We start from the raw sequence: 27,515 nt of genomic DNA on the forward strand, positions 1-27,515 counted from the left end.
ATGCGGCATATGTTGACCTAACTTTGTAGTGTAGACCAGGCCAGCGAAACTGACTATACACAAAGTGCTGTCAAAGTACACAGAAGTAAAACTGGGGGGGAATAATTTCATTCATATTGTTCACATATAGTCCTCTATAAATCCAATTACATAGGAAACCATTTTCAAAATAAGTGGGTTTTTTGTGCGTTCAGGGATACCGTTTTTAAGGATGTTGGTAGTTGTGAATCCTCCTAAGCCTCACTCAGGACATCACATTATTGTCTGAAACTTTGTAACAGTTAGGGCCAAGTTCTGTTTATTGAAGTCACTGGCTTTACTCTGATTTACAAGCAGCACAATGTAGCAGATTCTCACACTCCTTTGGATTAAATCGAGTGACTTGCCACATGAAACGTAAAATCTGGCTGAAGCTGCTCCTGTTACCCACATGAAAGTTAAAGATTATATAAATATAGCCCAGACCCTGGCATATTTAAGAAAGGGTTTAACACAGGCTTCCTTTTGTTCTTTGGCTCTGCATTACATTCTCTGCTGAGCCAGCTAGTGTCTGACACTATCTCTTAGTGAGCCAAAATCATCCTGGTCTAACTCTGCTAATTTGAATGGGTTGATACTAGGGATGTATTTGTGAAACCTACTGAATTAGGAGCATCTGTTGTGGGAGACATACATGCATCCACATACTTCTGATGCACCTTTTCATATAGGAAGAGTTACATCAATACAATTTAGCAAATACATACGTAGTTTACATATACAACAGCTTGAGATTTTAGCAGCATAGATGTTAGTACTCTTGACAGGGCACTAAGCTTCTAATGGGTTTATAAGTTGTCACTATACAATTATAATTTAAAATGGCATTTTGCTTACATTTTAGGTGAGATGGTGCAATCCTGTTTCCAGGCACCCATAAAAATCTTGCTACCAATGTGAAAGCTCAGTGTGGGCCTAGAAAAATCAATTCAAAGTTTGCATGGGGTATAACAACAGTAACTCAGGTCTGAAATACCTTTGTCCCCCCAAAATAGTAACATTCCTGAAGTATACGGAGTTAATGGTGTCAATAAACCATGCCATTAGTTACCTTTAAATGGCCAGCAAACACTGAAGTTATCAACATGACATTACAGAATTTGACTTATGATGAAAACATTCTCGTCTCATTTCTTCTTAGCTTGTGTGGCCTCCATGAGAAATAACTTTTCAAATAATTGAAGAAATAAAGGCAATCTAAGCATTCTTAGACTAATGCATGTAAGTAGATGAACATACATTTTCTTTAAAAAAAAAAAGCTAGCTCTTTGAATTCATAAATAAACTATGCATTGATTTGCAATGGTTTTTTTCAAATACAATTACGGTTGAGACTGACCTTCATACTCCATTTTCCATAATTATTTGAAAATGAAAGCTTTTCCTGTTTTCACACCATACTTTTCAAAATATGTATTAGTTTTCCAACAAGGCCACTAAAATCACCAGAGTACTTCAGAATACATTCAAATGATGTAACAAGCTGATGTACAGCGTGCACAAATTTATTTTTCTTTTCAAACTGCAAGTAAAATCTCCGCCCCCCGCTCCGTAGATGCAGGACACATTTTAGCTTGGTGTGACATAAGTGTTTTATTTGACAATTTTATTAATGGCTACAAAACACTGAAAACCAGGAATGAGCGAGGATGGCACATTAGTCTTTCAACTCTTGAGATCCAACTTTAAATCCTGCCTTAGGTCACAATTGAAGATTTTTGTTTTCCTTCCTCTTCCCTCACATCAAAACCACTATGCAATTTGGTACAATTCGCTGTCACTACTTAAGACAGACCTAGCATTGGAACAATATCGGGGTATCAGAGGTCAAGATTAAATTGGAGAGCTGTTTGTAGGGACACTTGTACAGCACCTCTTTGCACTCTCCGTGGCTCCATCAAGTTGTATGAATCCCTTACTTTTACAAGTTATCAAGTCACTCACAAAAGTGCTTGCCTGGAAGACCATTTGGAAGTTCAACTAGAGCAGAATGCAGCTGTCTGCGTGATTGGTAGCATAAGTGGCTCAAACTGCACTGGTTCTCTATTTGCTTTCAGTAGCAATTCAAGGTGCTGATCTATGCAGTACGCCATAGCTTGGGTCCTGGCTATAGGACCTCTCTCTCCTTATGTGCTATCATTGGTGGTGTGGTCTGCTGGAGCTCTCAAGCTATCGGACCCTGCTGTTAACCAGGAATCTGAGGCCTGCGTGCTCTGAGTGGGAAGATCCTCATCTCTGGAACAAATGCCGTCTATTCACTTTCAGATCAGCGTAAGGCTCAGCCCATTTCTCAGGCTTTTGCCAGAATGTGTAGTAAGTATACAGTTTAGTGGATACTCTTCCCATGTTGACATTGGCCAACAAGTTATGTAAAATGGCTTAATATCTTTCAGGGCTTCAGCTGTTACAGGGCTTAATCTCAACTTTCCTAGACACTAAAAATCATGGACTGAATAGACAGACTGTTGTAATAAGCCATAAATCCAGTCTAAAACCCACTAAACCCTGCCCCCTCCCATGACTGGAGAGGTGTTAACAGGCCACTTCACCTTGAATGATCCCTGGAAATGTATCCTGACTACTTTATGCTAAACAATCTGTTCCACCTTGTATTTAGCTGTGACACTCGAAGTACATTTTCCAGACCTGAAGAAGAGCTCTGTGTAAACTTGAGAGCGTGTCTCTCTAAGCAAGAGAAGTTAGGCCAATGAAAGATTACCTCACCCACCTTGTCTCACAGGGTACTTCAGAAATTAAAAAAAAATATAAGCGTACAGTGAATGGAGCCAACAACTCTGATGACTGTAATTGTGGTTTTATAACACTTTAGGAATTGTAGTATTTTGCCAACACCATCACACTTCGTGGTGCACCTATACACAATACTACTGCTGAATCCACCAATTTAGGCTTCATTTTGTGGCTTTTGAAAATAAAGATCCCACTCTCCCTCTCCTTCTCAAGAAATCTGATTTCCCTATTAGAAGGCAGTAAAGATACAGACACAGTGTCAAAACTCCTAGCAACCTGTGTTGGCTTGAGCCATAACCCCTAGCAAAACAGGTAAAACAAAAAAATCCTTAAACTTTTCAGAGGTTCCAATGGACCAAACTACCATCTGATAAATGTAAGATGAAAGACACAGGAAATTCTCCACTGCGGAACAGAAGAATCAACAAAACATTGAGCCGCCACATCTGAGACCACTGTTTAAACATAAATGAGATTCTAAATGTGAAGCATGGTAATCTCAAAACAATTTCTAATTTATGTAACAATCCAGCAGTTTATAATCTTAAATTACTGTTTTCTTTGATGCACACATGTAACTCAAATTAGCATTAATGGAAGTTACGTGGATACACGGAGAGAAAAAAATATACTTATTTTAACTTATCCTCTACAAATTAATGGCTACCCTTTTTTTGTCAGTCAACATTTGTAGAACATTTCTGCATATTATTATTAAAAAGATGTGGTAAATGAAACTTTAGAAACAACAGCTGGAGGGTGCTATATTCAGACTCAAACAATCTGTTTCAGGATCATTCTCATTCATTCCAGTAATACAGCACTCTCTGCAAGACAATGCAGAGCTCAAAACACACTAACTATATAATGAAGTATCAGAGGGGTAGCCGTGTTAGTCTGGATCTGTAAAAGCAGCGAAGAGTCTTGTGGCACCTTATAGACTAACAGACGTTTTGGAGCATGAGCTTTCGTGGGTGAATACCCACTTCGCTGGATGCATCCAAAACGTCTGTTAGTCTATAAGGTGCCACAAGACTCTTTGCTGCTTATATAATGAAGTGATACCAGGGCATGTGGCTAGTTCAGCTCAAGTGTGTGCAACATAATGCATCAGCACAACTACATGATAAGTTGGGTTGCAGTAAGTGTATTTCATACTTCCATTTCCAACGGCAAAGCTAGAACTACAGATGCACAGAGAAACAGTGAGTAGAGAACTTTAATCTCAAGAGAGTATGGCTCTACAGCTATTGTAAACAAGTGCTGGAGGAGTTGATGGGGAGGGGGTGGGAGTACTTAGCTGTAAATGTAAGAAATATATGAATGATGCATGATTTTAAAACTAAAAAAAAAGGTTTTACTAAGAACATGGATATTCTTCAGTCTGACCTAGTTAATATGGAAGCTCTTTATGGAGTCAAACAATTGTTTTTGGTTTTCTTCTAACAATAAATAAATGTGTATGGTGGGGTGGTAGAGGAAAATTTGGGTGCACAGTATCAACTTACCTTTCTCTGACTGATCATCCAAAATTTCTGATTACCTAATACTATCCTAAAGCAATGTAATTGGTTATCAACGTCACTGATGTTATTGAGCACTGCAAACAATTACTTTTACTAAGAAACAATCTGAAGCTCTCTTCTGAGTGGATGCAGGGCAACACTCCCATAGCTGCTATTAAAATCATATCTATTCTTATTCTGAGCATGTTACTGACAAAATATTGGTTTCTCCCGGGAACTGCTGTAAAGCTGTAAGCGTCGTTTCAACAGGGGACACATTTCTATTCACAAGATAAATCATTTAATTAGTAATAATTATTATGCACAGATTAACAATGGAGTTATGGTAAGAAGTTTTCCAGCTGAAAGTTTATACAACATGGTTTTAACTGGCTTTTGGTGGACATTGTACATTACAGATAAGATACTCAATTTACATTTTATTTTCCCATACTGTAAAGAAAACTGACAATTTCACATCTGAATTTCAAACATATTTAAATGCTGTTATGGATTAGTAGTGACAGAATAGCCGGGTATAAAACTGTGAAGCCACCTGCACTGGAGAATTATAAATTCACATTTATAAAAACCCCAAATTTGCTAACTGTAGCAAATTATAACAATAACTAGAGACATTTAGGTATTTATCTTTATATTCTCTGTTCAGACAGCTTTTGCCTGGGAATAAAAAATAAATCTAAAGTCAAGATGTTTAGAGTTGTTAGGTTGATACTTGCTTTGAGAAGCAGTCATTTGAAACAATTAGGATATGCATCTCAAACAAGTATACATATATAGAAATAATTAACACAATTGAAGAGGTGCAAGTTCTTCTAGAAACAAAAAATGAATTTAAGTAGCATTATTTAGTCCTGACTTTTTCACGCCAACATGGCAAGCTTTGGTTTTAGAACTGGAGCGGACTGGCTTAATTTTTACCAGTGACCTGCGCCCAGTCCACAAGACTTCCAAACATTATGTAAAGATGCTGTTTTAGAACAGTGATGCATCAGTTCTGCTACTCCCGATGTTAACAGCATCTACAGCTGTTCACAGCAGCCATGAGAAGGTTTCAAAATGAACCAATTTTCCCATCAGAGACTGTTAAAATCCCTAATTTACAGGACATCTTCTGCCGCAAAACTTGGCGCACCTCTCTGTATTTGTTCAAGTCCTCCTAAGCTGTGATTCTTCAGGTCAGCAAGTAACTCTAAAATGCCTGTTTAGAATAGCCTATGTAAATGCATGACACATGAACACACACATGCAATCCTAACAAATTCAGAACCAAAGTTTTACATCACTAATAAACATGAAGATTAATAAGTGAAATGCTACTACTCCTTTGACATTCCTGCTCACAAGGCAAGACATAATACTCATTTTGGTCTCACATCTGTTCGATGGAGTAACGCAGAGCTGGAGCAGTGGCAAAACCAAGTCAATTTGTAACCCCTCCAGCTTTCCAACAACTATCTGTTTCTAAGTAAATTCTCTTCTCTTTTAGGTATAGGAGAATATATAGGACATGGAGGAAAAAAATTCACTTATCATTAAGATCAGTTTAGAGGCCTTCCCAATCTCCTACATTCCCCGCCCTCTCCAAAACTGATGGCAGTGATGTGCAGTTTAGCAATAGCCACACCTCTGCTCCAAACCCTTTACAAAATCAACATGAAGGTTATTTTGTTATTTGTTGACTAAAAAGATCCACCCTTTCCTACAATGGCAATAACACTCAAAGCCCTGGAGTACGCTGCCACGCAAAACTTTTTGCAATTGATTAAGACACGTCAGCTTCATTACAGCACTTACTTAGCTGCCAAAGCAGGTTTCCTGTATCATATATTTTAGCAAAGGAATTATTGGTTCGTTTCAGATACTTTCAAAATAATGCCAGTGTTAGATCTATTTTTAAGCAATGAACAGAGTATATAAACCTGGTAATATGTGGGCAATTGTCCATTCAGAAAACTTGTCACCACAATTGAATTCACATCGCAATCACAAAAACATGTAGACGTCAAGTAATGTGTCAAAGCAACGAAGGTGTTTAAGAAAATATTGAAATGTTATTAAATACAGCTTTTGTACATAATTCAGTACATACAGCAGTAGATACTGTACAAGTTATTTAATTTAAAAAATCTAGTTGAGTTATTTGAAGTCGCATCATATATGAAGGGAAAAAAGTGTCAAAAGGGACTTTTATTAACCCTTTGCTAACTATTTCTGGCAGTTGAGATTATTATATTGTTTGTCGTCTTTGTACTGCTAAAATGAATTTTAAAAAGAGACATTCCATGAGGGAAAATAAAAGAGAGGCCCCTAAATAGAAATAATTCTGAACTGTCACCATGGATCACCATGATTTTACCTTGCTTCTGCACACCACGGCTGAAGGTCATTCATCTTTGTATTTTGACACTCTCTTTACAGTAATTTTTAATTGAGCATATGTTCTGTATCGGCACAGATTATTTTTCTCTTACATAATTTTAACAGAGAGAATGAGACTAACCAAAAAGGAAGAAATCAAAAGCGCAGCCTCCTTTACTTGGACATGTTTTTTGTAGCTAGCGTGATGACAGGTTCAGCTAAAACGAATGTTACCTCAAAAAAAGTAAATAATTTACATTTGCAGCCACATCTGAATAAGTGTTCAGTAACTTTGGGTTCTTCAATTTCTGGGTGTCCACCTGGAGGCACCAACATGCTCAATTCTCAGTGGTAAAAAGGACCTGCAGCTCCCATTAATTTCAAAAAAATCAAGCACAAGTTGGGCACCCAAATTAGTGAAACCTGAAAATTCTGGCTTTGGTCTTGTTCTTTACCTTATTTTACTCATTTGGAAGAAGTTAATTTCCAGTTTTATTAGGAAGCGAATTCCTTAACAAATCTTTAAGGTGTCCTGAAATATTTTGCTGCCAAGACTTGAATTCAACATCCAAGGTTCTCCTCCAACAGTTAAGCCCTTAGTTCAGAGGTGGGCAAACTACGGCCCATGGGACCCTCTTGCCTGGCCCCTGAGCTGCTGCCCCAGCAGGCTAGCCCCGGCCCCTCCCCTGGAGCCTCAGCTCGCCCAGCTGCCGGCGCAATGCTCTGGGTGGTGGTGCAGCGAGCTCCTGGGGCAGCACAGCTGCAGAGCCACAGCCTGACCCAGTGCTCTGTGCTGCATGGTGGTGTGGCTGGCTCCAGCCGGGCGGCATGGCTGCCTGTCCTGGTGCTCTGGACGGTGCGGCTGTAGCACTGCCAGCCACCGGTGCTCCAGGCAGCGCAGTAAGGGGGCAGGGAGCAGGAGGGGTTGAATAGAGTGCAAGGGAGTTTGGGGTGGTGGATAGGGGTCAGGGTGGTCAGAGGGCAGGGAACAGGGGGGTTGAATGGGGACAGGGGTCCTGGGGCGGCAGCCAGGAAGAAGAGAGGGGTTGGATGGGGCAGTGGGGGGCAGTCAGGTCCAGGGGTTTAGAGGGAAGTCAGGGGACAGGGAGAAGGGGTGATTGGATGGGGCAGGGGTTCTGCGGGGGGGAAGTCAGGAAGGAGAGGGGGGGTTGAATGGGGCAGTGGCAGTCCGGGGGACAGGGAACAGGAGGGGTTGGATGGGGCAGGAGTCCCGGGGGGGAGGGAGGTTGGATAGGGGGCGGGGGCTGGGCCATGCCTGGCTGTTTGGGGAGGCACAGCCTCCTCTAACCAGCCCTCCATACAATTTTGGAAACTCGATGCGGCCCTTGAGCCAAAAAGTTTGCCCGCCCCTGCCTTAGTTATTAATTATCTATACAGGGAAATTTACCAGCATAATTATACTATAAACTGATATAATGCTCCTTGTGGACACATTTATTCTGCCAGTGACAGAAGCTAAACTGGAAAAAAAGTACTCCTATTCTGGAATAGCAGTGTCCATGCAGGGAGTTATATGAGGATGGAATTAGAATATCAAGGTGGAGTTATGCCGATAAATTTCCCTATGCAGATAAGCCCAAATAGATACAATCTTAGGGCCCAGCTGTGGGAGATCTTGCAAGCTTTAGAGAGATTTAAGGTTTCTCAAAATGTGGTAAGTCTGGGCTTTGGGTACAGAAACCTATATGGTTATTAGGACAATAGCACTAACGATATTTTGGTTGATTTCTCATACAATCATGCAAAACGATAGAAATACACCATTCTTTCACAAACTAGCCTTACTGAACTCTAATTGCGCCCTAGGACTATGACTGAAATAAAGCAGGAGGCAGTGGTCTTACAACATACTTCAAAGGCACAGAACCTTGAACTCTCATCTTGGCAAGTAAGTAAAGGGTAAACTATATTTTATAATGTTTTGGATTACAACATTTATGTTATGTCAAATAACATTCTTTAATTAGGGATTTTAAATAGTTCTTAAAAATACATATTACTTCCTCTTTAATGGGATAACTATGAAGTTTTCCAGAGAGGAAAATGCAACGTTACTTCTGGAGGAATAACTGAACAGGGTTGTTCCAAATTTGAGTTTGCTACTAGAGGTTTTTTGCTTTGTTGTTCTTAAAAAGGAAACGCGTTATTTCAAGCCAGAGAGTCATTTAATAGAACTAAGTACATCTTATTTTTTAGCATACAAATTCAAGTTAACTGAATCACATTAAAAATATAAAACACCTTTACCAGCCATCAATGGTGGAAAATAAACGAAGAGCAAGTCTGTTTACTGCTTAATGATACAGTTCAAATAATTCCATCTTTGCCAGCTGAAATGATCTAGGTCAATTGACAAGTGATTCCCAGTAAAATGTATAAATGTCTGAAACTTCCATAAAAATACGCCTTGTTAATTAGCAATAAATGGAGAGTTTTTCAAAAGTTCTCACGCACCTCATTAAATATTAGAGATTCTGACAATGTAGAAATAAATCCTTTGGTTAAAGAAGTTATGCTGTGTTGAGATACCGTAAAAAACCAAAACCAACCAGGAAGTGTCTGAATTGTTTTTGTTTTCAAACCACAGGTGTGCTTCAGTCACTCTTGTATCACCGTTTAACCGGCAGCAGAAATTTAATCCTGCATCACACACTTAGCAGGAACAGTTTCCACAGCCCTTCACACTGTTGATAATTTCCTCTTGTAGTTTCTTCCTTTCCTCTTCTTTGGACATGTGGTTATTTCTCTCTTCCCATTTCTGGTTGATGTTACTATTTAGTATTTTGCTGCTCTGTGTGTGCCACATCTCATAGTAGAGACTGCTGGGACTGGCAAGAAGATCTAAATGGCTACCACGCTCAGCAACTTTACCCTGTAAAATATATATCAAGTTAGCGATTGAATGGTATCAGATCTTTAAATCAGGGCTTCTCAAACTTCATTGCACTGCGACCCCATTCAGACAACAAAAATTACTATGACACCAAGGGGGGTGGGGAGAGAAGAGCCTGAGTCCGCTCCGGGGGTGCGGGGTGGGGTGGCAAAGCCTACGCCGGAGCCCTGCTGCCCAGGGCAGGGGGGCCAGAGCTGAAGCCAAAGCCTAAGCCCCACTGCCCAGGACTGAAGCCAAAGCCTAAGCCCCACCGCCCAGGACTGAAGCCCTTGGGTTTTGGCACCAGGTGATGGGGCTCAAGCCCAAGCAAGTTAACACCAGCCCTGGCGACCCCATTAAAACAGGGTTGCAACCCATTTTGGGGTCCCGACCCACAGTCTGAGAACCTGCTCTAGAGTATGAAGGTGACAAAAGCATCGGCCAGACACTTTCAGCGTGTAACTCACCAAAATCCTCCTCTTTAATAAGGAGGTGAAACCCACAGAGACAGGGTTAGATAGAGGGAGCACTGTATGTATGGCCACACTACATGTTAAAGATGAAGAGCTGCAATCTTCTCCGGTTTATAAAAATTACGTGTAGACCTCAGGTCTCAGTTGGGCAAAGTTCACGGCTTGACTACATGAAAAACTGTACCAGTTTAAACTAGAGATACAACTAAAAATAGGTTTAGCACTATATATGAGTTAGGATTTATTATAATTATTAAACTAGTGCATATGCCATATGCACGCTCCAAAATAAAAATAAATCTGCCTTATCTTGACTTATTTTAAATTGACTAGGAATAGATTTATGCTAAACTGAATTAAGCCATTATTAAACCAAAAATAAGAATGTCCACACAGGGATTTCCACAATTAAACCAAATTGATTTAAAACCAGATTTAAGTTAAATTGGTACAACCTCTGTGTTTTGCTAAGGCCTCAGTTGTTCCTATGTTAGAAAGTTGAGTCACTAAAATTATATTGGCAACTGTGTATGCGCTCTCTGTGGGTCCAAAAAAGGACAGTTACCTGTTCCATAACTGGCGTTCTTCGAGATGTGTTGCTCATGTCTATTTCATAGTAGGTGTGCGTGCTCGCCACATACACCAGTGTCGGAAGTTTTTCCCTTAGCAGTACCCGTAGGGGGAGCGCTGCTGCGACCCCTGGAGTGGCGCCTCTATAGCGCTGTAAGGGGAGCCGTGTGCTCCCCCCACCCTCAGTTCCTTCTTGCTGGACCAATTCCAAAAGAGGGGAAGGAGAGCAGGATGTGGAATAGACATGAGCAACACATCTCAAAGAACACCAGTTACGGAACAGGTAACTGTCCTTTCTTCTTCGAGTGCTTGCTCACGTGTATTCCACAGTAGGTGATTGCAAGCTACGTCTGATGGAGGTGGGTAGGCGTTCACAGATTCCCTGGCTGAAGCACAGCTCTACCAAAGCCAGCGTCATCCCTGGCATGGGACACAATCGCATAGTGCAACGTGAACGTGTGTACTGAGGACCAGGTAGCGGCTCTACAGATGTCCTGGATAGGGACATGGGCCACAAAGGCAGCCGATGAGGCCTGAGCCCTTGTCAAGTGTGCCCTCACAATAGGTGGTGAAGGAACCCCTGCTAGGTCGTAGCATGTGTAGATGCACAATGTAATCCACCGGGAAAGCCTCTGGGTGGAGATAGGTTGACCCCTCATGCGCTCGGCTGAAACGACAAAGAGTTGCGAGGACCTGCGGAACGGCTTAGTCCGATCCAGATAAAGTGCGAGCGCCCTGCGTACATCGAGCTTATGGAGGCGGTGTTCCTCACTAGAGGCATGAGGTTTGGGGCAAAGGACAGGTAGGAAGATGTCCTGGCCCATGTGAAAAGCATAGACCACCTTAGGGAGGAATGCAGGCTGTGGGCGGAGCTGCACCTTGTCCTTGTGAAAGACTGTGTAAGGGTGGTTGCAGGTCAGGGCCCTGAGCTCCGAGACCCGCCGGGCTGATGTGAGAGCCACGAGGAACGCTACCTTCCATGAAAGGTGAGACCATGAGCATGTGGCCAGGGGTTCGAACGGGGGCCCCGTGAGACAGGATAACACCAAGTTTAGATCCCACTGAGGAACCGGGGTTCTAGCATAAGGAAAGGATCGGTCTAGCCCATTGAGGAAACGCCCGGTCATGGTGTGGGAGAAAACCGAGCAGCCCTGGACCGGCGGATGGAATGCTGAAATAGCTGCCAGGTGCACTCTGATGGAGGAAGGCGCCAGGTCCTGAGTTCTAAGGTGAAGGAGGTACTCAAGGATAAGTTGGCTCAGGGCAGTCATTGGGGAAGTATCCCGCTTGCCCACCCACCTGGAGAACCGGGACCACTCCACTAGGTAGGCTCGGAGCGTGGATTGGCTTCCTACTTTCGAAGAGGACACGCCTGATCCCTTCAGAACACCTTGCCTCCTCCGCATTTAGCCGTTGAGCAGCCACGCTGTCAAATGGAGGGCAGCCAGGCTGAGGTGGAGGAGGCAGCCCTAGTCCTGGGAGAGTAGGTCTGGGCGGAGTGGCAATGATGGCGGAGGGGCCACCAGCAAGCCCAGGAGGTCCCGTACCAATGTTGCTGGGACCAGGCTGGGGCGATCAGGACGACGCGCACCTTGTCCGTTTTTACTTTCTCCAGGACCTTGCCGATGAGAGGAAACGGGGGAAAGGCGTAAAGGAGTTGACCCGACCATGACAGGAGGAAGGCATCTGATAACGCTTTCCTCCCCACCCGCACCCCCACGGAACAGAACCTGTGGCAATGGCGGTTCTGTTGGGTCGCAAATAGGTCCACTTGGGGAGTGCCCCATGCTCGGAAGGGCTGGTGAGTGACCTCTGAGTGGAGTGACCACTCGTGTTGGGAGGAGAGAACACTGCTCAAGTGATCGGACTGTGTGTTGTTGACACTTGGCAGGTGGAAGGCCTTCAGGGAGATGTTATGGGCTATACAGAACTCCCAGAGTCTGAGGGCTTCCCGGCAGAGGGCCGAGGACCTCGTCCCGCCCTGGCGGTTGATGTAAAACATCGCAGCGGTGTTGTCCGTGAGAACTCTGACGCCTTTGCCGTGTAGCTGTGAGCTGAATGCCACACAGGCTAAGCATATCGCCCTGAGTTCCCTGACAGTTATGTGAAGGGACAGCTCCACGGCTGACCACATTCCTTGGGTCTGTGAGTTCCCTATGTGGGCCCCCCAGCCCAGGTCCGATTTAAACCCTGGGGCCCGGGGCATGCTCCGGCCCAAACACTAACTAACTAATTGACTGACTAAACTAAAACTTTTCTTGGACTAACACACACAGGTACTACTAACGACGAAACGAGTTCTGGGACGAGCTGCAGCAAAGCCGGAGCAGGTAGTTCCGATGCACCATCACTAGCAGCAAGAAGGAACTGAGGGTGGGGGGAGCGTGCGGCTCCCCTTATAGCACACTATAGAGGCACCACTCCAGGGGTCGCAGCAGCGCTTCCCCTATGGGTACTGCTAAGGGAAAAACTTCCGGCACCGGTGCACGTAGCGAGCACGCACACTTATTGTGGAATACACATGAGCAAGCACTCGAAGAACTAAGCTCACTTATTAGACTGCATAAAAATCAAAAACACATTTGTAGCTTTTATTGATTAACATAAGGAGAAAATACTCAACCTTGTGATGTAATATTTACATCATGCAGCAAAACGGTTATACAATTTTCCAGCTCCTTCTCCTTTCCTGATCCTTATTTAATTGGCTGCCATTATTGTACCCTGCACACAAGTGTCAACTACGTTTCATGAACCAGCCTGCCAGCAGGGAGTGATGCATCATGTTGCCTGACTGAGCATATCACTCGGTCTCTACTGAAGCAGGAGCTTGGAAAAGCAAGACAACTGATGAACCTAAGCATCCCAGCTGTTCAGCTAACACTAATGAACTAGTTTAATTGTGTTTCTTTTTAAATCCAACAATTATACTATAACACAAAACACACTCTTACTGTGTTGTGATACATTATATAATTCATGGATTGGCTCATTACATATGGTTATAAACCACACTAAACGTTGCGCTAGGTATGACTTTTTATAGAAAAGTAGAGCCACGTGAATGTATGCTATTTAAATGCTTAGCTATTTAAATGTTTAGCAAAAGCAGCAAACAGCAGACAGGTGGGAAGTGAGTTTACTCCATTATCTAATTTTGTCTTTGCCATCTGAATCTCAATGATATTGAGAAATACCATTAACTCACTTGAAAAGTTTCTTGTTTAAGAAATTCCAGCACAATCATTTAACATACCAAAGAAATATCTATTTTCTTCTAGATACATACATTTTAATATTTTAGTCACTGAAGATTTCAATGAATTCAAGCATATGAATAGCAAATAAAATAGATGAACAGCACACACTAGTAAATTTAAGAAGATCCATAATCAGCAGACTAAACCTAAATGACGAATATCTACTGAGATATCAATTTTAAAAAGCTATTAAGTGATTTTTAGGGGCACTCTTATTTTAACTTTGTTACTCAGATTGTAACAGAGAGGAAGGTGAACAGAGTAGACAGAGTATGAGGTGGCGGCTGAACAGCGATATTAATCAAATATTGAAAGGGTCTCTTTTTGGGGATGGAGAGAAAGACAGAGGGAATAATTACAATTTTCTAGAGCTACCAGCCACAATAGAGTGGTGCTCAGATTTCTACCATAATTAGATTGAACAATCCTGCAACAATTTTATCTGCAGAAACACAGAGCACACTGCTCTCTTTTCTATTGAAAGTCAGAAACCAGGGATGTATCTGAAAAATGGCCACTCTTATTGGGTGATGAAAATGAAATATAAATTGGGAGAACACATTAGGAATCCAACATGACAGGAATCCATAATAGAGGTAAATTGTACACCACCTTAAACCAACACCAGATTGCCCAGTGAATCAGATTTACAGTAATCCACTTAAAACACTAGTAACTTACATGTAGTTAAAAGTATTATACAAGTGCACTATAACATATAAAAACATAGGCATGCATATGTACAGATACACTAAATTTCTGCCACTGATAAGTTGTATTTGTTGCAAGAAAAATGACTATGTAAGAGGAACTTGGGGTAGATTTTTCAGACATGGTTAATTTCCAACAAAGGCAATTCAGTTCTGTATACTCAGAAATAATTTGTAGATTACACATACACACACGTCAAAGTTGAATTACACAGGGTGATAGTCTCTCACCTGATCCAGGACAAGGATTTCATCTGCATCAACTACTGTTGACAATCTGTGTGCAATGAAAACAGTTGTTCTGTGCTTCACCAGGTCCCTCATGGCACTGAGAATGTTCTGCAAATTAAAAATGTACATCTATATATATATCTACATTTAAGAGGAAATAAAATCAGATTGTGTAACATGTCAAACGAAGTTTTAATGAATGCTGAAGAACGTCTTCAAAGCCTCAAATTATAAAATAGCTGAAACTATTTATGGAAGAAGCAACACACGCCTAGAATAAGACATCAGTAGCTCTGTGAAAGTCCTCGAAGTGGAGCTTTGCAGTGTGAAGGAAAGCCAAGGGAGGTTACACTTCTCTATGAAATTTAAACATCTCAAGGGGGCAGAGGAAGGGAACTGTTTGCTCACCTTCAGAAAAAAAACTTTTGTAGTTTGACTGTACAAGAAACAGTGCGGATAGCTGTGGCATGTGCAGGTATAGTGTTTTACTCACCAAATCAACAAAAATTAAAGAACAGCCAAGACTGTGGGTATGTCTACACTATGGAGATTATACCAGTATAACTATGCAACGGGAGCCATGTTCGCATAACCTGCTTACATCTGAAAAAGTGAGTTTTTTTACTCATGAAAGCTTATTCCCAGGCTACCCAGTGATACTTGCTACCACATATTTGTAGCCTATGCTGATGAAACGGGATTTTCCATGGTGTAGGAACACCATCTCCCCAAATAACGGTAGCTAGGCTGACAGAAGTATTAGATTGGCAGAAATATTCTTAATTGACATAGCTGTCTATGGGGGTTAGGTCAACATAGCTACATCGATCGGGGGTGTGGATTTTTCACACTGTGGCTGAAGTAGCTATGATGACCTAAATTTTAAATGTAAACCCTGGTCTGTGTCAACAAGGAACACAAACATCCCCAAAACCACAACAGCCCAAGGAAATATTTCCTATCTACAGCCATCCCCATCAAGTCAGAAGCAGTGTTTCCTTTTCCACCTTCATGAGCTGCATACCTTAGATGCAGAAGTATGATTTAAGGCTATGTCTACAATGCAATAAAAGACCTGCACGGCCACAGATAGCCCAGGTCAGCTGACTATGGGTTTGAGACTAGGTGCCCCGGGTGTTTTACCACAGTGTAGACATACACAAGCTCTCTTACAGTAATTGCTACACAAGCTGGGATATGCATTTTGTTTTCTTTAGATAAAGCTAGCCTCTGTCAGAAAACATTGCGATTACAAGATATACATTTCTGGAAAGAACTCATTTTTATTTGCTGCCTTTAAAGTGCAGCTGTGTTGTGCAAACATTCAGCTTTGTTTGGCAACCTTGCAATAAATATAGCAAAATGAGCGGAAAAAAAGTAGTACTCTTCAGAAATCGTTGTCACAAATGATAAAAACACAAGTCCAGGGAAGTGGTTTACTTCAGACAGGGGGATTATTTATATTATACACCATAAGCATGTACCAAGTGTACATTAAATGACTTCCCTATGTCTGTAAAATAAGAGCAATCTAGTGATCGGCAGTCAAAGTATGCCAAATAATCTACACAAGTGGAAACAATTTGTAAACAGCATTCTTTTAGCTCTAGTTTTAGAAAATGTGATTAGTTCATGAAATTACTGTTACTGCTGAGATTTTTGTATTTAGTACAAAGATGTGGTTATGAAGTCTGATGCAGTTGCTGTGGTAGTGTCATGACATCTGTGTCACAACATTCTCATATTTCACAGCCCTTCCTATGAAATGAATATAAATTAATACCAGCAGTGTAGGTTATGCATACCTGACTTGCATCTCAGTATGCTGCTCCACAATGAACGAAAGGTTTTCTATTTCGCATTATGTCACAATCATTTAAATTACTTCTATTGTAATGAATATTAAATAACACCCAAATTCGCCTATTTAAAGTGGACTGTAGGCTTCATACACCATGAGTACATTAGCAACTGCAACATTTTCAAATGATGTGGGCTTACTGCTGCAATGAGATGTCATGCTGTAAAACAGGACAGTAGTTCAGATGTGAACCTGACATTGCTCTAGTTCAGTGTAGGTTGGGAATCTCAAGGAACATCTACGCTGCAATAAGAGACCTGTGGCATGGCTACCGCTGGCTGGGTCAGCTGACTCGGGTTCTGCAGGGCTCAGGCTCATGAGGCTATAAAATTGCAGTGCAGAGTTTGGGCTTGGGGTGGAGTCAGAGTCAGCTGACCTGGGCTCTGAGAGCAGTGCCATGGGTTTTTTCATCTCAGTGTAGACATACCCTTAGTGTCTCAACTTTTGGCCTCTGGGGAAAGATTCTTTACTCTTCTCATTGACAATACTAAAGAATGGCATTTGAGTAGCTAGACCAAAAGCAAACATGACAAAAACTCTTCTGGGAGGAGGTTGGAGGGCCAGCAAAATTGGATAGAATGCAGCTGAAAAGGCTTTAGATTCTTTATCCTAATTTACCTCTTCTGTAATTGAATCTAAAGATGATGTGGCTTCATCGTAGAGAATAATAGGAGGATTCTTTAAGATGGCTCTGGCAATAGCAACTCTTTGCTTTTCCCCTCCTGAGCAACAGAGAAGAAAAAAAGTTATTTTTGCCTTGATCACCATGACATGGTATTCTAACACCTGTGATAAAGAGAGAGTCCTACAAATAGGATAAACCAGAAGTCCTTTTTCATTCGTCTTTGCCATGCAAACATTTCATATAAGAAGAGAGGGATTACAGCTACATTACAAGAAACCTCCACCCATTTTGCTCAGCAGAATCTTACTTGATAATTTTCACATGGGACTAAAGTCCATTTGAGGTTGAAATGACAATTGGAATTACTACGCTTCTGGCTGCAACCAGCAGCCATTTTCTGAATAGTGACACCAGAAGTATTAGTCAAACGTAAAACTGATTTCAGTTTTGAAATCAGTGTTAAAGCTGGACAGAAAGTAACCTTCCAAACACAATTTAGTGGGGGCAACAAAGTGCTCAAGTGTAAAAACAGTGCCCAGTGGTACTTTGAAATAATACTTAGCTCTTACATAGCTCTTTTTATTTCATGTACAGATCTTAAAAGAGCATTAAAAAGGAAGCTAAGAATCATTATTCCCATTTTGCAGATGGGGAAACAGATACAGAGAGGCAAAGTGACTAGTGCAAGATCAGACAGGTCAGTAGCAGAGCCAGGAATAGAACTCAATCTTTTGATTTCAGTTTGTAAGGTACAGAATTGGTTTCATGCTGCTTCTGACTCAGGACTATGTGCTCATATACGATGTTCCATGCCTAAAATAGCCTCCATCATCACATGAGCCTTGCAACATTACATGCTGCCACCAAATCTCTCTCATGACTCATTTTCAGCTAGCCTTCCACTATTTGCCTTTACTCAGTTTCTCCCTAAAAAGCCAATATGATTATGTACACATGATTCTTAAACTGATTGCAGCAGCCTCAAGCTCCTGCATACACAACACCTAACACCCCCCAATAAATGTTCCCCTGAGCACCCTTTTTTCCTACCTTGTGGTTCTGTTGTTCACTAATTCCCACTGTGACATTCTATACCTTGGGGGAGCATCCTGGAACCCCCATATTCTCCATTTTTATATAATCGTGATCTTATATATAAAGCTTGCCTTGTAAGGTATTGGGGGAAAGGTTATGATCTGCTGAAAGTCATTTCTCTATCTATATACGTGTATCAATGGTGCAGGTGAAGTTATGAGAATTGTGTTGTATGGTGGTCACTAAAACATGCTGTAAGTTGGGGAATCAGCCAGATATTAGCTCCCCAGCGGCAACAGCGAGGAAAGTAACCAACAGCCAGGTGGGGTGTCAATCAACCCATCAACAACCACTGTCCAGCAAGGGAGCTACAATGCAATGACTCACCGGCATGGGACCCACATCAGGGGAATTGCTCAACCTTGCCTGGAGACTCAGCAATGTCACCCAGACATGCCTGGACTTGTGTTTTCCACGCACATGGACTGAGGGTATAAAACCAAACACAGAAGGCTCATGCTGGGCCTTTTCTCCTTCACCCACCTACGCTGCAAGCAACAAGGATACTCTGAAGACTCCAACTGAGGGGACTCGCCCAGATTTCAAAGGTGAAATCTGTATATTAAGGACTGCAATATCCAGTGGGGTGAGAAAAACTGCTTAGTCTAGTTGTTACCCAGTCTAATAAGGCTGAGAGTTTAGACTGTGTGCTTATATTTTATTTCTTATGGTAACTAACACTGACTTGCTGCCTATCACTTATAATCACTTAAAATCTATTTTTTGTAATCAATACGTTTTATTGTATATCTTCACCAGTGAGTTTGTATGAAGCGTGTGGCAAATCTGCTCACTTTCCATTGATGAAGTGATGAACCAATTAATAAATTTGCCCTGCTCGTCTTGACGGTATATTCCTGGGGTACAGTGCTGGGAGGATTTGGCTCTGGTGCCTCTCTGTGTGATTTATAAGTGGCTCTGGGAGCATTCATGAAATCTAGCTGGGTGTGTGGGGCTCCACATGCTGGTGTGCTGAGTGATCACAGCTCCTGGAGGGGCTTGCTGCTTGCACTAGCAAGGCATTGTGAGAGACAGCCCAGGCTGGAGAGAGTTAAGGGGGAACAGCGGTCCCACAGTCACAGGTTGCATCCCAGGGATCCCATCAGACCCACCATCTCGTGTTGATATAACCCTTACTTACTGTGTACTCTGTGTATATAAGAATGTGGTTCAACTGAGCAATAAACAGAAGTTGCACTATTTTCCCAAGATGTTATTGTTACTTCTCTTTTAAGAAATATCCAGTATGAAGAATATTACTGTTTGCTAGAGCCCATGATTGAAAGGCATGCAGTGATCCCATAATCTGTGGCCTTCTCTTATGCAGCCGGTTTGCAGCATATTCAGTTGCTTCATGTTTTTCTTTATGCACAATCCAACAAAGCGTTCACTGAATATTTTAAATGCTTTTGTATTGCAATGCTTAATACAGTAGACAAATAAAAGCCATGTTTATATCAATATTTAAAATTTAAATTTATATTGCCTGGATAGGATAAAACTGTTTTGATATTTGTTGTTCACTCTCTACGTAAACAGTTAATTTTACAATGTTTACTGTCCATTAAGCATTTTACTCATTGCATTTAATGAATATAGAAGTTTCCATTTTAACAAACACTCTTCCCCACTGCACCTTTTATTTCAGCATTATACAAGTGAGGAGAACCATCATGCAATATTTGTAATGTTTCCTTCATCACATTAAAATCTATAGACACATACATACAATAGATAGATATTTCTTCTTGTTAAAGCTAATTTACTGACACTAGAGAGATGTCAATTCACTGACTTGACTGAATGTGGCCCACATTACGCACAGGCTACTTAGTTACCCATTTTAAAAAAGTTTTAAACTCTCTAAGTGCGTTGTTGGCTTGCTACAATTTACATCCCACAACTTTAGAATGATCACCACTGGATTACTTGAACAAAAGGATCTTTTACTACAGCAAGTAAGCCATTTGCATACAGAATTCTAACCGCGTGCTCCACTCCATAGGATGAACATCTATGAGAATGAGGGCTCATAATTACATTTCCCCAGATTTCTAATGAAAAATGCTGCCACACATTTTCCATCTGGAAGTCCATTATTTCTCTCTCTCCTCCACCAAAGCTTATTTTTAATATCACCAGTAGGGTAGCCTACCTTTCTTTTACTGAAACATCCTCTGTTTATGAACAGTGGCCCCTCAAACTCAACTTCTTCCATTGTTAAAATGAAATATATGGATTTCAATACAGTCCACTTAAAATACAGAGTGTACTCACTGTCTTCCGCCTAGTTTTCCCTTGCTCCCTCTACTAGAATGCTTTGGGGGAAAAAACCTTCTGGGAAAGGATTGAGTATTTTCCCTCAGGAAATGTGAGGCTGAACTTATTGTTTTAAGCTCTAATGAACTAAAGCAGATAAGCATTTGGGGAAGAGGGTCTGGTTTCCATTTCACAATTCCAGAAAAATATGAAACTTCAAAGTCATTATCACATTGATAGTACTCAAATGGAGCTACTTCATAAAGTCAGAGGTTTATCTATAAAAGTGAACTAGTGACAAGGTGTATCAAGTCCATTAAACAAACAAGGATATAACTGTTCAGTAATAAGGGGTTTTCAGCACAATAGACGGAGTTTGGCTTCACAACTTTCATTAACACTGAAAATGTAGCTCTAACTAGTAAAACATGTTATATCAGAATCCAGATGAAAGAGTTTGAAACATTAAAGCCTGAAATTGTCAACTAATTTTCAAATGCCTCTCTTTAAGGATTCCAATTTGAGAGATGTTGGGCCCCGAAAGGTGCTGAACACACACAACTTCAATAGAGTTCAATTTAATGTGCCATTTGAAGCACCCCAAATTAGTGAGTATTTCTGGAAGTATTGCCTTAAGCCTCCCTGGCACCTTGATCAGATGTAAAAAGTTATGACACATGTTAACTACTATTTTCCACTTTCTAATACTCACCTAATTTAGTGTCAGAAGTAAATAAGTAGGGAAACAGAACTAGCAGGAGCGGTGCCACGGTTTTTGCTGCCCTAGGTGGCAGCGCTCCTCCTCAGAACATTTGGTGGCAGGGGTCCTTCTGCTCCGCGTCTTTGGGGCACTTCAGCGGCAGGTCCTGAAGTGAGTAAAGGACCTGCTGCCGAAGACCTGGAGCCAAAGGACCCCCCGCTGCCGAATTTCCGCCAAGGGTGGCAAAATGCCTAGTGGAAGCGCAGGCCCTGAGAACTAGGGAAATACAACCTAGATGGAGCTACCATAAGTTGGGGTCCATAACTGGTTGGAAAACCATTCCCAGAGAGTAGTTATCAGTGATTCACAATCAAGATGGAAAGGGATATCGAGTGGGGTCCAACAGGGATCAGTTCTGGATTCGGTTCTGTTCTGTTCAATATCTTCATCAATGATTTAGATAAGGGCATAGAGAGTACAGTTATAAAGTTTGCAGATGATATCAAGCTCTGAGGGGCTGCAAGTGCTTTGGAGGATAGAATTAAAATTCAAAATGATATGGACAAACTGGAGAAATGGTCTGAACTGAAGTAAATAGGATGGAAGTCAATAAGGACAAATGCAAAATACTCCACTTAGGAAGGAACCATCAGTTGCACACATACAAAATGGGAAATGACTGCCTAGGAAGGAGCACTGCAGAAAGGAATCTGGGGATCAGCGAATTACAAGCTAAATATAAGTCAACAGTGTAACACTTGCAAAAACTGTGAACATCATTCTGGGCTGTATTAGCAGGAGTGTTGTAAGCAAGACACGAGAAGTAACTCTTCTGCTCTACTCTGCGCTGATTAGGCCTCAACTGGAGTACTGTGTCGAGTTCTGGGCACCACATTTCAGGAAAAATGTGGATAAATTGGAGAAAGTCCAGAGAAGAGCAACAAAAACAATTAAAGGTTCAGAAAACATGACCTATGAGGGAAGAGTGAAAAAACTGGGTTTGTTTAGTCTGGAAAAGAGATGACATTATAAAAAGCTGTTACAAGGAGGAGGGAGAAAAATTATTGTTCTTAACCTCTGAGGATAGGATAAGAAGCAATGGGTTTAAATTGCAGCTAGGGCAGTTTAGGTTGGACACATTTTGTATTTCAACACCAAAGCCTTAAAAAAAAAAACCCACAATAATAATAATTTTAAAATTGCATTTTTCACTGCAATTTAAGCGCTTCTTCCGCAAAAAAGCTTGTGTTGTGTGTGTAGTGAAGATCACCATGGTGACAGTGCAAAGTCTAAAATGGTGTAAATATTTCCTCAACTTTCAAAAAGGCTTCTGCCCAAGAGTCTCAAGGTCAGAAAGGCAAGAACTTCTCCCCATAACTAATAGGAGAAATGTCTTTCAAGACACAAAATTTGATTTTACAATGGCATTTCTGATGGTGGGGCCATCGTTTGAAGTTACAAGGTTTGAGATATTAGCAGTATTGGAGAAAACAGTGTAAGAATAAAGCCAGCTTGCATCCTGCAAGTCATACACAATGTTACTGGCCAAAATGTTTTTATCCCTATCTGCTAAGTTCTACATCATTCTGTCTCGCTTGTATCTCGTCTTCCTCTACTCCCTCACTCAGCCCTTGGGCTATCATATCCTGCTTCCTTTCAAGTGTCCATAAATGCCTTTGTGCTTTCTTCTGCCTCTGGAATGCCCTCCCCAACCATCTATGCACATAGCCTCTGTATCATGCGATCACTCTTTTCTGATAACCTACTTCTCTCCACTTCTCCAGTAATGCCCCACACTTTCACGTTATTCTAATAAAGTTATTTTAAAAAAAGAGGCCAAAACCCTCCTTGTGAAATAGGGCAAATGCTCAAATATGCCAGTTTTCAGATATTAACTTTAAAGTTTAAACAAAATATATGAGAAGTTTAAACTTCATCAAGTGGCTTTTAGTCATGGACAAAAGCACTTCCTTCTTTGGGAACTTTTCATAGCCACATTATCATCTCAGTAATCTAATAGATCAGTTATTTTCTTTCAACATGCACCTTAAGAACAATGCACACAGTGCTGCATACATGGGCATATGAATTTGGTCAGAAGCAGATGTTGCCTTACATCTTTGAAACCTATAACAGAAAATGGATCCAGGCACCTATGAGTTTTGTCATCACCACACTTTGCACTTTCCAGAATATCCACCACCAAGGAAAATCAATTCCATTAGCAGAATAAGCACGAGAGTACTTCATGAAATGGCTACCACATTCCACTTCCACGCAGCTATACATTATAAAACATTTGTAAGCACCATAAGAATACAGACTACTACGTAAAATGCAACATTTATTCTTTTGTTACGATTGTTTCATCCCGCAAGATAAACATGGATTTTAGTTTTGCATTATTCAACATATACAATTCATAGGTTAATAATGTTTACAATGTCTTCAGCACAAATCTAACAGCTTATTTCCAAATAAAACTTTAGGTTTAAAAGATGGCTAAGGTTGAAACACTCAATGAAAAACATGTACGCATGCACACAAACACCAATACAAACACAAAATTCTACATCTTAACCCACCCTACATCCACCCACCCCAAAAGCCCTACAAATAAACAAGGTAAGGCATCCAGACATTTCCTAACTGCCATACAGTCAGTCATCTATCACTCGCTATCACCCACTTAACCCTGTCCCAGTAAGGAAGCCAGCCTTCCACCCCCACTTTCCTCAAACATGCATATGTGTGATTTTACAGAACTGTACAGAAGGGGCAGTGGTGGGAAGGGAGAGGAGATAGGTCTGAATGTGGTATGGAGATGGTAGGTGGAATTTTGGCAGGGTGATGCTGAAAGGCTGGCATCCCTACTGAGCTAAGGTTGTGGTACATTCTCTGTAGTGTATGGTGCTTGTGCTGCTGGGTGAGATGCGAGTCTCTGGGTGGAGCTGCACAGGGTATGTTAACTTTCTATTTCCTTGCCTTTCAGGTTTTGTATCAGGTGTGTTATATGACAGAATGCAATGTGTATGTATTAATTTATCTCAAATTCAAAATAGCAAGTTACCATAAAATTATAAAATCCCTTTTACTATGAAAAGGATCAATTTCCAGTATACGGTACCAACATACTTCATAATAGCACTCACTAAAAAACAAAACAAGTAGTAGCTGCACATTTATATTTAAAAATCCAAACTTGGAAAGTCTACACACACTTGTGTAAACCTACAATACAACATAAGCAGGAACACAGACCATCAAACCAAACACATCAGACATTCCAATTCTATTCATACATATTCTTCTACTACCCCCACACATCACACTAGAAGGAAAAAAGTCTATGTAATTCTGACATTACTTAATGTCCCCTGAAAATATATTCCTTTAAATACCTTCTAGAATACAGAGGTTTTGAGCCACTGGTATTAATTTTTAACTCTACACTTATTACATGTCAGCTAAGAACTTCAAATTAATGACATCTCAGGGTGATGTGTGAACTGTGTACACAGTTTGGAGCTAGCAAAAAGGGTGCAAAGAATGTACATCTTCACGGATTTACCTGAGAGCTTGAGTCCTCGTTCACCAACTTGTGTGTTGTACCCATTGGGCATTCGGGAAATAGCATCATGGATTCCTGCCAACTTTGCTACTGCATACACCTCTTCTGCTGATGCACCAATATTACCATATAAGAGGTTGTAGTAGATGGTGTTATGGAATAGAACGGCATCCTACAATTGTAAAGAGTATTTTAAATATGAAAATATGATTGATACTTCATGGGTGCAGGTTGGAAAAAAAAATCAATACAGATTAGTTTATACTCTTCCACTAAGCCCTTAAGGGAAAAATGTTTCTGAGAAAATGTAATTAGATGTTTCAATATCTTGAACAGATAAAATGTATTTTGAGTGAAATCATTAAGATTTTTATAATACATGCTCTAGTTTTACCATCTCACAACAAGTGTTAATGACTATGTAAAACATCATACAAGAAACCTCTTCATTTCCAGTAGTAACATCTCCTTGATGTTTCAAATATTAAAGTTACAAGGGCTCCTGAAATACTGAAGCAACAGAGACTTTCAAATTAAGCCTGACAACACAACTGTGCAAACCTTGTCTTCCATTTGAACCAGAGCTTCTGAATATCAAAAGTTACACTATCAAGGACATCTGGGATATTATAAAACACTATACCTGAGGTACAACGCCTATAGCCTTCCTCAGGCTTTCCAAGCTGATGTCTTGTATATTCTGACCAGCAACATAAATATTTCCTTTCTGGGGTTCAAAGAAGCGGAATAGTAATCTTACTATTGTGCTTTTTCTAAAATTGAGAGATGGGTTGAAATGAAGGTTAAATTTTAGTTTAGCATTTGTAAAGCTCAATCAATATAAAAGTATCACAGAAAAAAAATAATTGCCGAAGCAGAATCAAATCATATTTTCAAACTCCAATCAATGATGCAGAATTTGGCACAGTCCATTTACCCACCCTGACCCACTACCTCCTACAATGGCCACTTTCTTTCCTGCAGGGACTTCAAAAGACACTCCATTAAGGACTTTCTGCCCCTCAAGGTATTCAAAATACACGTTATCAAAGGTGATGGTAGCAGTCTGTGGTGTGATGTGCAGCGGTGGAGCCAGCTCTTTATCCTATTAAAAAAAAGAGTGCCACTTTACACACTGCCCCGAATGTATTTCAAACAGCTCAACAAGCTTAACAGTCAATTTCCTAATTCAAAAAGTGAAAGGCGGATGCTTTAACTTTAACAAGTTAAAAATTATTTATTTCAGCCATACATGTGAAGATGGTATTTCATTCCTCTCCTCCCTGAAGGTCAAAAATTTCCCTTCTGATCATTCAGCTTTTAGGCAGCTTTTTTGCATAATAAATTCTGCATCATTAATTACAACTAAAAGACTTTAGAACATGGTGCAAACACTAAAACAAAAAAATCTCAATACCAAGACAGCTTCTCTGTGAAATAACATTCTCTCTTACTAAAAGGCTCTGCAAGTTAAAAGCAAAAGCTATTCTACTAACTGCACTGAACACATAGAATGAACAGAGCTTCCTTACACAGTATCTCCTTGTAAAATAGAAATTAGCCCTGAAAGGTAACAGAGGATGAAGTGAGAACATTGCCAGGAAAAAATACCCTATTATGCTGAAGTACTTGGTAACTTTTTTTAAAGTACTTTCTAAATTACTTACTTTAATTCTTGTGTCTACGCTGAGCAGTGTAAACAAGGTGTTCATATCGATGAGAGCTTGCCTAGTCTCTCTGTACACTGTTCCCAGGAAGTTAAGCGGTAGAGAAAGCTGGAATAGCAGTCCATTCACCATTACCAGATCCCCAACTGTCAAGTTCCCTTAAAATAAAGATAAGGGAGAGACAGCGTTTATGTTAAGTATTTTACCAGGATGGCACATAAATATTTTAGGGCTGTTAGTGTGAAATCCAGCATTGTCTGTGTTAAACCACATTTATAATAGGACACAACTGTTTAACAACACAAAAGAAAAGTCATTCTTGGAGGAGAACAGATTGTCCAGTGAAGTGCCACAGTCGTCACTTATGCTGATTTCATTAAGATATTAAATTATTTGGAAAAAAAGAGGCAGATAGTATAGTTGTAAAATCACAGAAAATTCTAGACCAGGAGATGCTGCAAACTCCACTGTTTCTCTTTTTTCAATGGGTTCTAAAAGACCTTAGAAATATAGATAAGAAACAACCAATGGAACCTAGATATAAGGGCACCATTTCATGGACCAGAGAGGGAACATTAATTTTCTATGTGGCTCTGGTGAGACCACACCTAGGATACTGTGTGACACTATGAGGAACTCAGTACCAAATACATTGAGCAGGAAGATATTCAAAGAACAAGACAGACAGGCCTGACTGGTGAGGAAAAACTAAGTGGTCAATCTTCAGATGTTCTGAATTTACACTTGGCTGAGGAGAATGGGCAGGAAAGGGCTCCCAGCCACTTTTCCACTCCCCTGTTTTTGGGCCAGCTGGGAGCTGGCCTACGTTACACTGGTTACAATAGCCAGACACTGCACCAGCCAAGGATCTGTCACAATGCTGTGCACTCCACAACACTGCCTTCCTTCCTCTGGCATATCCC

The 27,515-nt window shown here is 40.8% G+C and overlaps 1 protein-coding gene across 1 annotated transcript in view; it reads right to left on the minus strand.

The window, feature by feature from the left end:
* Window positions 1–8,844: 8,844 nt before the first annotated feature.
* ABCB7 (ATP binding cassette subfamily B member 7) overlaps window positions 8,845–27,515 on the minus strand; it is a 66,540-nt gene continuing 47,869 nt past the window's right edge. Inside the window, exons 10-16 of the mRNA XM_039489783.1 lie at window positions 26,593–26,750; window positions 25,867–26,030; window positions 25,569–25,698; window positions 24,926–25,097; window positions 17,294–17,397; window positions 14,815–14,922; window positions 8,845–9,570 (exon numbers count right to left, since the gene is read on the minus strand). Coding sequence (XP_039345717.1) covers window positions 9,352–9,570; window positions 14,815–14,922; window positions 17,294–17,397; window positions 24,926–25,097; window positions 25,569–25,698; window positions 25,867–26,030; window positions 26,593–26,750 — 1,055 coding nt within the window. The 3' untranslated portion in view covers window positions 8,845–9,351. The remainder of the gene's footprint in view (window positions 9,571–14,814; window positions 14,923–17,293; window positions 17,398–24,925; window positions 25,098–25,568; window positions 25,699–25,866; window positions 26,031–26,592; window positions 26,751–27,515) is intronic.

Source organism: Mauremys reevesii, linkage group 9, assembly GCF_016161935.1.
Source record: "Mauremys reevesii isolate NIE-2019 linkage group 9, ASM1616193v1, whole genome shotgun sequence".
Classification (NCBI taxonomy): domain Eukaryota; kingdom Metazoa; phylum Chordata; order Testudines; family Geoemydidae; genus Mauremys; species Mauremys reevesii.